The sequence below is a fragment of the Pseudonaja textilis genome, chromosome 12 (assembly GCF_049901715.1).
Source record: "Pseudonaja textilis isolate UNSWEBS1 chromosome 12, rPseTex1.2, whole genome shotgun sequence".
NCBI classification, from domain to species: Eukaryota; Metazoa; Chordata; class Lepidosauria; order Squamata; family Elapidae; genus Pseudonaja; species Pseudonaja textilis.
In genome coordinates this window covers 7,962,947-7,978,950 of record NC_142001.1, presented here as the reverse complement: position 1 = coordinate 7,978,950, position 16,004 = coordinate 7,962,947, and the positions used below count along the sequence as shown (strand labels likewise).

The window sequence follows — 16,004 nt, the reverse complement described above, 5'->3', positions numbered from 1 at the left end:
CAATACTGTATTCTAACCACTGGGGGGGAGGGAGGGAGGCAGGGAAGGAGGGAAGAGTAATAGCACTTAGACTTATATACCACTTCACAGTGCTTTACAGCCTTTTCTAAGTGGTTCACAGAATCAGCATATTGCCCCCAACAATCTGGGTCCTCATTTTACCAATCTCGGAAGGATGGAAAGTTGAGTCAACCTTGAGACTCAACCTGCTGGCAGCTGGCAGTCAGCAGAAGTAGCCTGCAGTTCTGCACTCTAACCCCTGTGCCACTATGGATTATAAAGCATGGTTTGTAGAGTAGTGCAATGCATAAAGCCAAGTAACTGTGGTTTATTCAACACACTGAGATTATAGCAAACCATGGCTGGGAGAACTATATGGACTCAGACACTGAAAGGGAAAGCAAGGAAAGTTAAATAAATCTGGATCTCTTAAAATTGATTGCCAAGGTGACTTCTTTACCGTTTTCTCCATCAGACTTTCTTTCATGATCCGTATCAGTGAGGGACAAAGCTGAGTTTGCACGGCTTGATAAACAGGAGCTGTGTTCGGATTTCATGCCTGACATCCACATCCTCAAGGCCTGATCTGGTGAAGCGCCTCCTTCCGTCTCAGTATCCATATCCGACCCTATCTCGATAGGATAGCCGTGCTGAGAAACTGTATGGAGGTCCCCCTGGTAGCCAGCACACAACATATGGGAAGAGTCACAGAATTCCAGCTCTGCAACAAATTGGGGAAAAAAAACAGAACGTGGTTTGCATGAAAAAAAAAACAAAACAGTTCATTCTTTTTTAAAAAAATTGCACACAACATGCGTATGGACCACGTACCCTTCATCCATGTTCCAGAATTGTGTTGATTTTAAATAAGCTCAATTTATTTAAAAGCAAAAAAAAAAGAAGACTTACAATTATAAAAGAAGAAGGAGGAGGAGAAGGAAAAGAAGGAGAAGAAAATAAAGGCTAAAGTCAAGACAGTTTGGTCTAGTGGTTAAGGCACCAGGTAGAAACCAAGAGACTGTGAGTTCTAGTCCAGCTTTAGTCATGAAAGCCAGCTGGGTGACTTTGGGCCAATCACCAGGAGACTGGGAGTTCTACTTCTGTCTTAGGCACAAAAATCAGAGCTGTTATTGTGAGGAAAATTAGGAATGTTCATCACATTGAGTTATTTATAAAAATAAAGGAAAGATAAAAACACTAAAAATAAAAATAAAGTGAAATCAAAAAGATATGGATATATATTCACAGACACACATATATCAGCACTGCAGTCATGATTCATTACAGTGGTCTGTAGCTGATCCATATAAATCAATTCTGCAAACCACTGAATAATGAGAGCCACATGTTTGTCTTCCTTATACTGAATAGTAACTTTTTTTTCCTGAAAGTCTATTTTTTTTTTGTCCTTATGTCAACTCCCATGTGATAGAGATCAATTTCAAAAGAATATAAACCTCTGAAAATATTAAATCTCAAAGTTGAGCTAATCCATGTAATTGTTTCTTATCCAAATGGTACAATATATTCAAATACAGCATTAATTTCATTGCATCTCCCACAACCTCAATGCAACAAGGTCATATCTGAAATACTATTTCTTGTCCAAAAGAATATAATCAAAAAATCATTTTTTTAAAAAATTGGTTCAGTTATATTTTCCAAAAATCCCCAGCAAAACGAAAAGCAAAAATACACGTGCATACTTAACAGATTTGGCAGGGGGCAATGAAAAAAAGCAAATAAAAATAGCCCACATTTTAAAAACAAAATTATAAAAGGGATTCCAGTAGTTTTCTCTTTTTTTAATCTTTCTCCTATCTCTCCCCACCTTCAGTTTTTCACTGCTATTTGAATATTTTATACTTTATTATAGACATTACTACTCCTTTCCATTTTAACCATTTTAATCATGATGCTTTTTAAGATTAGATTACAGATTAACAGAATTAGAAGGGACTTTGTAGGTCGTCTAGTCTAAATCCCCACCCAAACAGGAGACCCTCCACCATTCCTGACAAATGGCAATCCAATCTCTTCTTGAAAGTCTCCAGTGATGTAACTCCCACAATTTCTGAAGGCAACTTTGTTCCATTGGTTGATTGTTCTCACTGTCAGAAAATTTCTCCTTATTTCCAGGTTGAATCTCTCCTTGTTCAGTTTCCATCCATTATTCCTTGTCTGGCCTTCAGGTGCCTTGGAAAATAGCTTGATCCCCTCCTCTCTGTGGCAGCCCCTCAAATATTGGAAGACCGCTATCATGTCTCCCCTGGTCCTTCTCTTTACTAGACTAGCCAGGCCCAGTTCCTGCAACCGTTCATTGTATGTTTTAGCCTCCAATCCCCTAAACATCCTGGTTGCTCTTCTCTGTACTTTTTCTAGGGTCTCAACATCTTTTTTACAATGTGGTGAACAAACCTGGATGCAGTACTCTAGGTGTGGTCTTACTAAGGCTTTATAGAGTGGTATTAGTACTTCCCTTGATGTTGATTGTATCCCTCTGTTAATGCAACTTAGGATTGCATTAGCTTTTTTGGCTGCCGCTAAACATTGCTGGCTCATATTTTCTCTATTGTTCCACACCCACAGACAGAAATTTGGCCAAATTTAAACCAACTTCTTGCACCATAAGACACATAAACTGGGAACTGTTAAAGAGGAGCCATCTTCACCCTTTTTTCTCCCATACAAACTATAAAACCTACACTGTCTTTTGCTACTCTGAAATGCATTGCCTCCCTCCTGGGAATCCTGACAACATTCCATCACAAACACTTGTTAAGTGTGGTGCTTCAACTCCCAACTGGATGTGTTTTTCTCTGAAGCTCTCCGAGTGGCCTAAATGTTGGAGTTTAGCTATGTACATCTAATCTTGTTAGCTCCACTCCCAAATGTTCCCTGGAGAAGAGACAGCTCAGAGCAGGGTTTTGCATTGGTAATTTAGGCACTCATTTTGGTACATAGACATATATACTCATATGCAAAACCCAGACTGAGTTTCCAGACTGATGACAAGAACTTTATGATTCAGATGGTAGGGGTGGTGATCTTTAAACTTAAGTTATTCTCATCCTCCGCATTTAGCCAATGTGTGAAAATGGACTACCGGATTTATCATAAAGTAGGGATCTTTTCTATTTTACAGCAGATTGCATCTTAACAGAATGAAGGGACTTTGGAGGTCTTCTAATCCCACTCTCTGTTTAAGCAGGAAACCCTTTCAGACAAATGGTTGTCCAATCTCTTCTTCAAATCTCCAGTGTTGGAGCACCCACAACTTGTGATGGCAAGCTTTTCCACTGATTGTTCTAGAGGTCAGAAAATTTATCCTTAATTCTAGGTTGGAGCTCTCCTTGATTTTAAGTTTTCATCCCTTGCTTCTTGTCCTGCCGTCCGGTGCTTTGGAGAACAGCTTACCGTGTTATGATAACACAGAAAAGAAAAGAAAAAATTGGTTTTAATGGGAAGGGAGCAGCAACGTTCCAGTTCCGGATGATAAGTAGAGTCACAATAAAAAGAAAATGGAAAAAACCAGCAGAGGAAAAAACCAAACTCTATCTTTCCAAATTATTTAAGTATCAGAAAGGAAGGTGGCCTGGATGTTCTCTCTTTCTCTTGAAAAGGAGCCCTCATACTAAGTCCAATGATCTATTTTGTAACGGTGAAGGACACCTTAAGGGAGACGTAGCCATTCAGAGCTCAATGATGAAGAAACATGTACTAAGACTGAGAAGAAATATCTTGTTGGAGATCTTCCTTGCCAAAGGAAGCCCTTGAGACCTTCAGCCTATATTTCCTATGAAAGGTTGAAATAGAGAACCCTGCAGGGGACTTTTAGTGGATACATTAAAGAAGTAGAGAAATTCCCCATGAAGTAAATTGTGATATCAGCCTTAACCACAATAGACTGAGATTTATCAACCAGAGAAATGTATCCACTGATCTATCTGGAAAGGATGCCCAACAAAGTGTTATAGCTTAAGATAAGTGAAAAGATTCAAATAAGAACACTATTTATCTTTATTCCTGGATTATAGATAATTACTTTTTCCTTTTCTTCTTCTAAGAGAAGAGAATTTCTGATCAGAAAAAAAAAACCCCAGATACAGTTCTGATTTCTATGGAATGAAGAATTTACTTTTGGAATGAAGGTGTGAGCCTTGGAAAACTCCCCCACCTGACACCTTCAGTTATTTTTCAACTTAAGTACTTGAGAGAAACCAAACCACTTTTGGAGAGAAACCAAAATGATTCAAGCAGTAGGTGCAAAAGGGCAAATCCCATGATGTTAACCTACCCACTACCATGGCTTAAAGCTCTTTTTAATAAGGGGATAGGAAGCTTCAGACATCTCCAAAATACCACCAAAAGCAGTGGAAAGAGCAAAGACTTCCTCTTAATAATAAGTTCCTATTTAAACCAAACAACAGACATTCCTTCTGCTTATATCAACCTCAGAATCTCTGCAAAATTGGCAAATAACCATGAATTCCTGCAAGATGATAGGCATGGTTTGAGCAAAGCTTTTATGATAATTCTGGTTGGGCGGTTGTCCCTACTCCATCCTAAGGTGTGAAACTATAACCACCTGGGATTCAGATATTGAAACTATTCCTGGGACGGAAGACCCAGCAACTGTGGAACTACACCTTTTATATGGACATTATCAGTTAATCAGATCTGTGAACCAAGGTCTCCTGGGCCACCAAGGAGCAATCAATATTACTCCTACTCTCTGCTGACAACCCGACCATTAGCACTCAGCCAATCAATGCAATCAACAGAAGTCCACACATCTAATAATACTGGAGCCAAAAACAAAAAAACAATCCAAACTATACTTCTTCCCCAATATGAAAGAAGCAGTGTTGATGCCTACGGGCCTCCTCTACGAGAGGTTACATGGTAAGAACTACAAGCATTCATTAAATCGAGTCTCTTGCAGTTAAGGCTAGAATACGGAATCGGCTGTCAGAGCTCCTAGGAAACAAAAGGGAGACAGTTTAGTAGAATTCATTTTCCATTTCTTGAATGATAATGGTTGCTTATCATCTAAGATCAAAACCAAGTCAAAAATTGAATGTGATCTAAGCTGGTATCTTCCATGAAGATTTGTAATTGCCCAGTGACTGATTGCTATTTGACCTCTTGGGAATTTTGGAGACATAAGGATCAAGAGTCATTTGAATTTAGAATAGGCACTGTAGCGAAATCCCGAGAGATGCTGGAAAAACTGATAACTTGTATGCAAGCTGTTACCTCTCTGTCTATTAGTGACTCTGTAATCCGGGCAACTGAATGGAGCTGAGTGTGTACTGGCTGGATGCCCTTCCTGTCACCAATGCAGAGTTTGCAGCTGATATTTACTCACTGTGCCCAGAGAGAGAAATATCTGCCACTATCTAGGATCAAACTCACAGCCTCCAGATGGTGAGGTAAGAGTTCGACCTCTAGGTGACAGCACCAGTCTGTGCAAGCCGTTATGAGGCTCCTTAAAGTAAATTTCATGCCTTGTAATCCGAGTTTGCACAAGGGAGTAACTTTCTCATACTTGTGATTGACAGCCCTTAAACCCAAAAATTGCAACAGGAGCACCACTAGATGGATCTGAGAATGATGTGGTTCATTAGCAAAGGATAATTCCTTGAGGAATGTACATGTTAAAATGTTAAATGTTAAAATTCTATTGAAAGTTGCTTCCCTTCCCCCAAAGGCCACCAAGACCACATGGAAACCTCAACCACATTAAGGTAAAGCAGACATGTCTTGCATGCTCCCTTTTTAATACGACAGAATAACTGCAAATCCATGTTTTCCAAATTCAGCAATTTTAGGATATGTGGGCTTTAACTCCCAGAACTCCCCGGAAAGCCACCGAGTTCAAGTCCACATATCTTAAAGTTGCTGAGTAACTCTTAAAAAGTAAACTTTGTAAATTGTGAAAAATCTGGTTAGATGAGGATCAGGAAAAGCGCTTTCCACTCGAGGGGCAAGTCCTTCTGCTCCTCCATATCAGAAAAAAGGCAAATCTCTTTTTATCAGCAACCTGATTAAAAAAAAAAATTGTAGTGTAGGACTACTGTAAAGGGTGAGGTTTTTCTAATATTTGATTTTGAGCTGGCAAGCTGAAAGGTATAATCTACCCCAGCAATAGAGGTCACAGAAGGAGATGTAAAAATTAGAAGATATCATAACTACTTAGAACAAGAAACTTCAAGGCCTCATCCATTAGAAAAAAGACTTGCTGCAAACTTAGAAAAATTCAGGTTTATGCCAAAAATCCACTGATGAAAAGGAAACCAATCATTTTTAATGTTATTAGAAAATATTAGAATGTGCAGAAATGGATAGACAAACATTAAAATTAAGGAAAAGGAAGAAACTGAATATATTCATGTCAGAGTATATTCATGAACTAGAATAGAGCATGGTAACAAAGTCAATCAATAAATAGGCATAGCAACTATATCAGCCAATGAAGCCAGTTTGGAAACTGAAACTAGAAGTAGTCTAGGCAGGGCTCTATACTAAGCTCTGCAACTCTGCAGCTATGTGAAGTTCTGAGTGTCCATTGAAAATGAAACTGCTTCTCTTGTCTCGCTTGGCTGGTGAACTAAAGTAAAAGAGAAACTAACTTGCTTGCTGAAGACTGGAGCTCTGCTCTGAACTTGTGACATGCTTCTGTCTGAGTTTGCTCCATGTTGGAGAAATCTACAACTGGTTTGTAAAATCTACTTATTATGTTTATAAAGATGTTAAATCAGCCATCTGTGTTTATTTTTATGGTGCTGAATTAATGTTGCAAAACTCTGAACAACATGGGATTCATTTTATCAACGGTTATCCAATAAAAACTGAAATTAGAAACATGGAAATATAAGAAAAGGACTAATGCTACCAGGAAGGTTTGCTAAAATGGATAAGCAAATATTATTATTATACGACTAATGCCAATGTAACGGACATTATTGTAAACATTATGACTATTACTTCCTAAAATTAGTTGTACCTAGACAACATACTGTTTATTTAGAAATGGAATTTTTATATGTAATTACAAAGAAAAAAAAGGGAAACCAACTATTCACATTTGTGGGTGTGTATGGAACCCCCAGCATTTAATTGCTAAGGCACAATTAGAACAATTCATGAGTGGAACAATTTGCCCCCAGAAGTTGTAAGTGCTTGGACACTGGAGTTTTTAAAGTAGAGAATGGACAAACATTTGTCTGAAATGATATAGGGTTTCCTGCTTGAGCAAGGGGTTGGACTAGAAGACCTCCAAGATCCCTTCCAACTCTGTTATTTCATAATATCAGGTTTGTTTGTTTGTTTTTGCTGTTTTTCTTCCAGACAGGACCATGCAAGGTCTCAGCACTGGATTTACATAGCAGTCTTGTCTGTTTTGACACCCTTTGTTTTCCACCATGCCAACTTCAACTTTCATTGCAACGAGCAGATCCTTCACTTGCCTAATCCGTGAAAAGGCTTTTTCTGGCTATAACAGCCACAAGGTGGCACTTTTGTTAAAGTAGAAATTGGTCATGCAACTGTTCTTTGGTCTCATACAGGTGGCTGGAGAGGGAAGGTCTACTTTTGTTCCAACTCAACATTATTCAAAGACCCGTAGATCAAGACCAAACTGATAGGACCTTTCTGATGCAAAATTTCCAAAGAGATTTCATCCCTGCTAATAAAAGAGAGCTAGAAGTTCCTACCTCTGCATAGGTTAGTATTTCAAGCTAACTCTGCCCTTACTTCCGGGAGTTTGACTCCTTCCTTTGATTCTGACTGGCTCAAGATTGACTCAGCCTTCCGTCCTTCTGAGGTTGGTAAAATGCGGACCCAGATTGTTGGGGGCAAGAGGCTGACTCTGTAAATCGCTTGGAGAGGGCAGTAAAGCACTGTGAAGCTATTGCTAGTGCTATCTCAGATCCCAAGGTTTTGTACCACTCCCATAATTGTTCTGTTTCTATAATAACTTGTACCATTAAGCCTCCTGACTGAAATTGGTGTGATTCTTGCTCCCTTGAGCCTGCTCTGGCGTACAAGATTTGACAGTTCTCAATCTGATCAAGATTTAGGCAGTGGTTTAGTAAACACCCTACTACAAATGCCACTGTTGTATCTAGCACTTTGGTGGGTCACAAAAAAGCAGACAAGAAGGTTCCAGTACCATGTACTTGGAGATATATTTCATTTTAGTAAGAATGAGTTAAGTTGCAACTACATCCTTTTCTTCTTCATCAATCTTGCTAAACAGTCCCAGTGAAAATTGGTCAGGAAAGAAATTGCTTTTAGTTTCGGGCATATGCCCAAGATCCTGCTCCAATTCATTATAGGTAATCCTTCACTGCTGGGAAACATTTGGGTTGAGATGCCAACAGCATGGAAAACATCTGCATCCTCCACACATCTGCCACGACTCACCCAATACTCCAGATAATATAACATGGCCTGTCTGCTACAGTGAATCCATATATTTTTAGCAGCTTCTGAGAATTCAGCGATAGATATTTAAAAATAGAACATTTCACTGCTTCAGGTTGCAGGCAGGGTCCAGGGCTCTGTTGCTAGGATCAAGGAATTTAACTCAATCTTTATCTGAACTAACTTCCAGTTATGCTCTTCATTGTGATATTTGTTCAATTGATGGTTGTTTTTCAAGCAAACCAAAGTGGACGATACTAGAAAAAGGAGAGTAAGCAATCTGGTATCTGCATCTCATGGTTCCTGTCTTGGCCTTACCCAGAAAGAAAGAAAAAGAGGAAGAAAAAATAGGAAGGGAGGGAGGGACAGAGGGAGGGAGGAAGGAAAGAAAGAAGGAAGGAAGGAAGGAAGGAAGGAAGGAAGGAAGGAAGGAAGGAAGGAAGGAAGGAAGGACAGCAGCTAGATAGGTAGGCAGGAAAGTAGAGATAGCAGATAGATAGATAGATAGATAGATAGATAGATAGATAGATAAGATATAACAGACAGAAGATAGATGATGATAGATGATAGCTAGCTAGATGACAGGTAAGTAGGTAGGTAGGTAGATACATAGGAATATAGGTAGAGATAATAGACAGAAGATAGATGGTGATGATAGGTGATAGCTAGCTAGATAAATAAACAGACAGACAACAGAGAGACAGACCAACCAATATCCTTCTTTCTCTGAGGTAGGTTTCAGTTGGTATTGATAGACAAGGAAAGATCCAGACCATGGCCCATATTTTGTGGGGTGCCTCAGGGCTTGGTTCTCTCTCCCCTATTTAATATCTATATGAAGCCACTAAGCAAGGAGATCCATCCATTTGGGGTAAGATATCATCAATATGCGGATGACACCCTGGTTTATATCTCTACTCAGGGTCTCTTTGGGGGCCCTTTGGCCTGTCATGGGCCACACTGCCTCTAATCTGCCCATTGTCTGATCACATACTATTACAATAGCCTCTGTTTAAAAGCTGAAAAGCAAAGATGCTAAGGATAAATTAAGCTGCAAAAGAATAAATGAGAGAAAACAAGATATCCACAAGAAGAAGAAAAAAGAATAATTCCCACCATCAAAACACAGTGTCTTTGCTGCACAAAGTAGCTGAATTGAGAGGCAGGTGTATGTCTGCATTTATGTGCACATGCATAAAGTCTCTATCTAAACACATACACATATGCATACAAATAATATGGTGATGTAAAAATAAGGAATCATATTTAGTGTAGTGAATATGTTATAGGAAAGTAAGCAATAAAATTTTTCTCTAGCCAGAGGTGGCTGTGAACTGAAATGTAGCATCCAATTAATGAATGCTGCAGTGAACTACTATTATTTTTTTTTACTATCTGATATTACAGCAATGTCACAGTTCAGCATTTTCTCATTTCTTGGCATTTAATTCCATTTTGCATTTAACTGTACACTTAATGTGATTTTCACTGTTTGGGGAAAAAAAAAACCCATGAATGCATTTGCCAAACAGAAATATGGAATAACTGCCTTCGGGAAAGCTGGAAAAAAAAAATTCAAGAAAACAAACGTGCAGAAATCAACACTGCCAAGCGTGAATTGCCAATCGCTGGGATTACTGGTTCATCACCCCTAAAATATATGGGTGAGTTGCTCAGTATTGTGAGTCTCCTATTTTTCAGAAAATAGAAAAGCAGTGAAATATGGGCGACTCCGTTTGGGAAGAAGAAATCTCATCTTTCGAACTAATGTTTTTGCTTTTAATTAGGAATGAAATATTTACTTTTCAATTTGGCAAGAGCAGAAACCTTCTGGAAGAAAAAGCAAGCAAACAAGGAACCTCTTAAGTGGCTGTTTTATTTTGCTCTTTCTCCAGAGAACAGAAAGGGTGTCCTGGTTTCTATCAGAGAAGAGATGCAATTTTTTTAAAAAGTACATTCTTATAAAAATTCTAGTACAGAAGTTCACAAGTTCACTATCTCCTCAAAACAAGAATGAGATTTTGCCCAGCAGAATTGCTGATGGTAACACATTAGGTTGCTTTCCCAAAGTCTTGGTATGTCTTGCCCCAAACTAGGTATGTCTACTCTGATGAAGAGAAGGACTAGGGCTGACACGATAGCAAGTCTTTCAGTACTTGATGCGTCAACTACTCTCCAAAGCACCTGAGGATGGAACAAGAAGCAACAGGTGGAAGATCATTTCTCGAATGCCATCACTCTGCTAAACAAATGATTCCCTCAACACTGTCCAACTATTTACAAAGTCTGCACTACTATTACTATTAATCTTCCCATTACTCCTTATCACCCATCCCCTCCCACTTGTGACTTTATGACTGTAACTTTGTCAGATGTATCCTCATGATTTATATGGACTGTTTCCTAGTATGATTTGATTGCTTATTGTACCGTATGGCTATTATTAAGTGTTGTACCTGATGATTCTTGACTCTTGACGAATGTCTTTTTTCTTTTATGTACACTGAGAGCTTACACACCAAAGACAAATTCCTTGTGTGTCCAATCACACTTGGCCAATAAAAAGAATTCTAATTCTAAATCATTAAAGAGAGATCTAACCTAGAACTAAGGAGAAATTTCCTGACAGTAAGAACAATTAATCAGTGGAACAACTACCTCCAGAAGGAAACCCTATGTCATACTTAGGTCTAGTAAGACCACACCTGGAATACTGCATCCAGTTTTCATCACCAGATTATAAAAAGATGTTGGGATTCTGAAAAGAGCATAGAGAAGTGCAACAAAGATGATTAAGGGCCTAGAGCCTAAAATATATAAAGAATTGGTTATGCAGGAATAATTGCAGGAATTGGTTATGTCTAGTCTAGTGAAAAGAAGGATGGGGCTGACATGATAGCAGTGTTCCAATATTTGAGGGGCTGCCACAACAAAGAGAGGGTCAACATATTCTCCAAAGCACCAGAAGGTAAATAAACATAAAGATAGAAACTAATCAAGGAGAGAACCAACCTAGAAATAAGGAGAAATTTCCTGACAGTCAGAAAAATTAATCTGTGGAACGACTTGTCTTCGGAAGTTGTGGGTTCTTCATCACTGGAGGCTTTTAAGAAAAGATTAGACAGCCATTTGTCTGAAATGGGGTTGGACTAGAAGACCTCTAAGGTCCCTTCCAACTCTGTTATTGTGTTACTATTTCAGACAAATGACTGTTCAATCTCTTCTTTAAAATGTCCAGTTGATGTAGCACCACAACTTATGGAGATAAGCCTTTCCACTAGTTAATTGTTCTCACTAACAGGAAATTTCTCTTTAATTCTAAATTGGATCTTTCTTGAATAAGCTCAAGTGCCCTTCCTAACAATTCAGATGGGAAATACATTTCTTCTTTCCTAATCAAGAAATGCTTTGTTGAATGCATCAGGATTTTTCCATCCCCCCAATTGCCAGCAACATACAGAAAACATTAATTTGCCTAATCCTTTCAACCCATGAATCTGAAAGTTCACATGGGAATATTTGCACATCTGAATGGCCCCGAAAAACGTATATGAATGTAATCTGGAGAAAGAAAAAAAAAACGATCTCAGTTTTGTGTGTAAATAGGCTTTTAAAAAACACAAGCCAATTTTGTGTTGAAATAATGCATAAAATGCATTCATAATGTAGATGATTATATGCAAGAGAGGATTTCATGCTCAGCTTCAAGCCACCACAGTGAGGGATTGTTTCATTTATTTGCAGCTTGTTGTCCCCTTATACACTTGGGAACGGAAAGCTAGATAAAATGGATCTTTCCGTAGATCCAGCGGCATTTTCTCATTCTCTCAGAACAAATGGGAATAAAAGTAGAAGCTATTGTCATGATCCTGTCAGGGGCCTCTTCATCCAAGGAGAAAGAGCAAGGATCAGACAAAGTATCCCTAGGCTCAACTCTGAGGAATTGGCCTTGAGGAATTGGCCTGCTACCCCAGAGTGGTAGCAGAATATATAATATTCCATTCTTTGCTCATCAGTTCTGACTCCAATGCTCAGACTCAACCATGCAGGGAAAGGACAGAGAGGCCAAGAAATGCTTGGAAAGGAAACTATCAACTAAGACTTTCAGTGGTAGTAAAAGAACAAAAGGCAGACCCAGAACGAGATGGAATTCAACGTCAACTACAGCAGCAAGAAATGACAATACTTGAGGGCACGAGAAGCTCAAGAACCAAAATGTTGTTATCTCCCTCAACACTTGAAATGGGAAAAGTGTTAGGGCTCCGGCATCCACCTCCATTTAAATCATGAGTCTCTAGCCACATCTCTCAGAGTTCAAAGATTTATTAGCAGTGAATATGCTGGTATTACCTGGATGTAGCCAACTCTGAGACACACCATTCATTTCATCCTTAACTCCCCACCCCCTGGATGTATATTCTCCAATGGGACACATCCATAGTCAAGAGTCATCAATCATGCTCTCCAGTAATAATCTTGTGTGCCAGAAGCTTCGGCCACCTAGCCATTATCCATGAAAGCATTTAAGGAATGCATTACTTCCCCCACTCCCTTGCTGCTGGCAACTCTAAAAGACCAGAGAAATATTTTTTGAGTTGACAAAAAGAGGAGGAAGAGAAGGAGGATAATCCATCTTCAATCAGGATGACCATGTTTTGGGAGGTCTGTGAACTTCCAGGACAAAAGTATCAGGAGCAAGGAACTAGAACATCTCCATGAATAGGCCTAAACCAGGGGTGTCAAAGTCAAGGCCCAGATTGGGCGACGGGGTGCTTAGATCTGGCACATTGATTAGTGAAGGGTTGGCTCACGGTGCCTGTGCCAGTGAAAACGGACCTTGGAAGGGCCACATGCGGCCATCCCAGGCCGTTTTCGGCTGCAGCTGCAACAGCCTCCCGCAGCCCTCTGGCAGAGCTCTGTTTTCACTGGCAGAGGGCTGCAGGAGGCTGTCATGGCTGAAGACAGGGCCTGGGGGCGGGGCACCCTTGGCCCACCTGAGCTCTGTTTTTACTGGCAGAGAGTTGCAGGAGGCCATCGTGGCTGAAAATAGAGATTGAGAGCCCGTTTCCACTAGCAGAGCACTCGGGCTACCAAAAGTGCCCCCAACACAGATGACATCAAACTGGCCATGGCTACCCTGGCCACGCTCACCCCAGCCCTCAAGATCAAACACAACCCTGATGCAGACCTCAATGAAATCGAGTTTGACACCCCTGCCCTGAGCTGTTTCTTTATTGCTTACCTCCTATTTACAAGAATCTGGCCAGACTGATTGCAATGCCTTCATGGGATGCAAATAAAGAGATCAGCAATCTGGCCTCTGTCATTTCCTCCCATGGAAGGATTCCACGATGAAAGGTCTTTTTATCCCACCCTTTAACCAGTGATTTCCACCGCACAGTCCTCAGCATCTGAACTTCTTTTTTTCAAGTTTCTTACCTTGAACTCGCCTTGATCCTTCCCTGGCTACAGATAATCCTTAATTTACAAGCATTCATTTAGTGACTGTTCAAAGTTACAAGGGCACTGAAAACAGGACTTATGACCATTTTTCACCTTTACGGCCATTGCAGCATCCCCATGGCCATGCGGTCAAGTTCAGGGGCTGGCATGTTTTTTGACAGTTGCATTGTCCTGGGGTCATACATGATTAACATTCACGATATTCCCAGCCAGCAGTGATCCATTTAAGAACCGTAGCAAAAAAAAACCCATGCTTCTAAAATGGGGCAAAACTCACTCACCAACTGCCTTGCTTAGCAGTGGAAATTTTGGGCCCAACTATGTTCATAAGTCAAGGACTACCTGTATTTAGGAACTGAAAGGATAATAGCAATGACACTTAGACTTATATCCTGCTTCACAGTGCTTTTACAACCCTCTCTTAGTGGTTTACAGAGTCAGCATCTTGCCCCCAACAATCTGGGGGCAATTTTATCCACTTCAGAAGGCTGAGTCAACCTGGACCCTGGTGGGATTCGATCTGTCAAATTGCAGTAGGAGTAGCTTGCAGTTCTGCACTCTAACCACTGCGCCACCGAGGCTCCATTATAACAATACCTTGCTATTCTACTCTACCAAACATTGAGAATCTCTGTTAATTATTGATTTTGGACTGGATGAAGTCTTCGAGTAGCTTAACAAAAGACTTATTAAAAAAAGACAATATGCCATAATTTCCAATGCTCTGATTAAAATTGGATGTGCATACTTTTGCTTTATTTACAGAGCTAAGATTTTTCTCCAAAGCGTAGAGACAGAGGCAAATTTATAGATGAAGCCTTATGTTATTTGAGCTTCTACCACGACATAATTGGGTCATTATCTGGCTGGTTGAGATCTGTGGCTGTCGCACAAAAGAAATTTCAATGGATCACTGCTGCAATTTTCCAACTTAGGGGACTAAGATTGATAGAAGCAGGTGGTGTTTCAACAGCTTATAAAGAAAATTTGTATAAGATGTTTTACAGGTGCCATTTTCCCCCAACAAGAATAGCAAGAATGTTCAAGAATAAATCCGAAAAATGTTGTCATCAGACACCTGGCTCATATTACCATATGTGGTGGACTTGTGCGGATGCTAAAAAATACTGGACTAAAATCCACATGTGGTTGGAAAAAATAACAAAAAAACCATATAGATTTGAAACCAGAGATATTTTTATTGGGAATTTTACCTGAAACATATAGCAAAGATTTGAAATACCTGATTGTAAATGTATTAACAGCGGCTAGGATTGTATTTGCTAAAAACTGGAAAAATGAGAAAATACCATCGCAGGAGGAAATTATTAAGAAAATATTGGAATGTGTTGAAATGAGTAGATTTACATTTGAAATTAGAGAACAAGAGGATAAACAATTTTATAAAATTTGGGACCTTTTCTATCAATGGTTAGATAACAAAATGCAGTAATGAAATATGTAGATTTTTAGAAAATAATAAATATATAAAGATGTACTTTTTTAAATTATATCTACAAAATGTTTTTAGGATAGATTTGGGAGGATAATATGAATGGTTATAAAATACACTAAGTAAATTATGGTTTTCTCGTAAAATATGAATGAATAAAACTATAGTCAAATGAATGATTAATAATGATACTAGGGTATTTAATTTTTGATTGATAATATGAGCTTTTAGGTAATGTAACTATAATTGAAGACTATGAAATGGATGCACAAAATAATTTGTAAACCAACCGGCACACTGCTTGTATACCTATGGAAGAAAGTTTGATGTTTTTATGTTTTGTTTGTTTAGGTTTGTTTTTAAAAACCAATAAAATTTACAAAAAAAAAAAAAAAAGAAGAATCCAATAACATATTTTAAAACAAATGCATCACATTTAAAAAGCTTTTCTTTATGATGATATGAAACTCATGTCAGCAATCTTTGATTAATATTTGTTATTAGATCAGAAAGGGTAGGTAGATCTTCTTGTAGTTAGGGACCACATTCTCCTTTCAATAAGATGTTATAATGGTCTATGACACTCCTTACCATTTCAGGGTCAATCAACAGGAAAAAGGAAGGATCTGTCCACCTTTGACTTGAAATACTTTTCCCA

General features: G+C 39.0%; 1 protein-coding gene across 5 annotated transcripts in view; it reads right to left on the bottom strand.

Annotated features, from left to right (window-relative positions):
- TENM1 (teneurin transmembrane protein 1) overlaps window positions 1-16,004 on the bottom strand; it is a 327,538-nt gene that overhangs the window by 243,860 nt on the left and 67,674 nt on the right. For all 5 annotated transcript variants that reach the window (XM_087940951.1, XM_087940953.1, XM_087940950.1 and 2 more), the window contains one exon: window positions 461-721. In XM_087940951.1, the coding sequence (XP_087797077.1) occupies window positions 461-721 (261 nt within the window). The remainder of the gene's footprint in view (window positions 1-460; window positions 722-16,004) is intronic.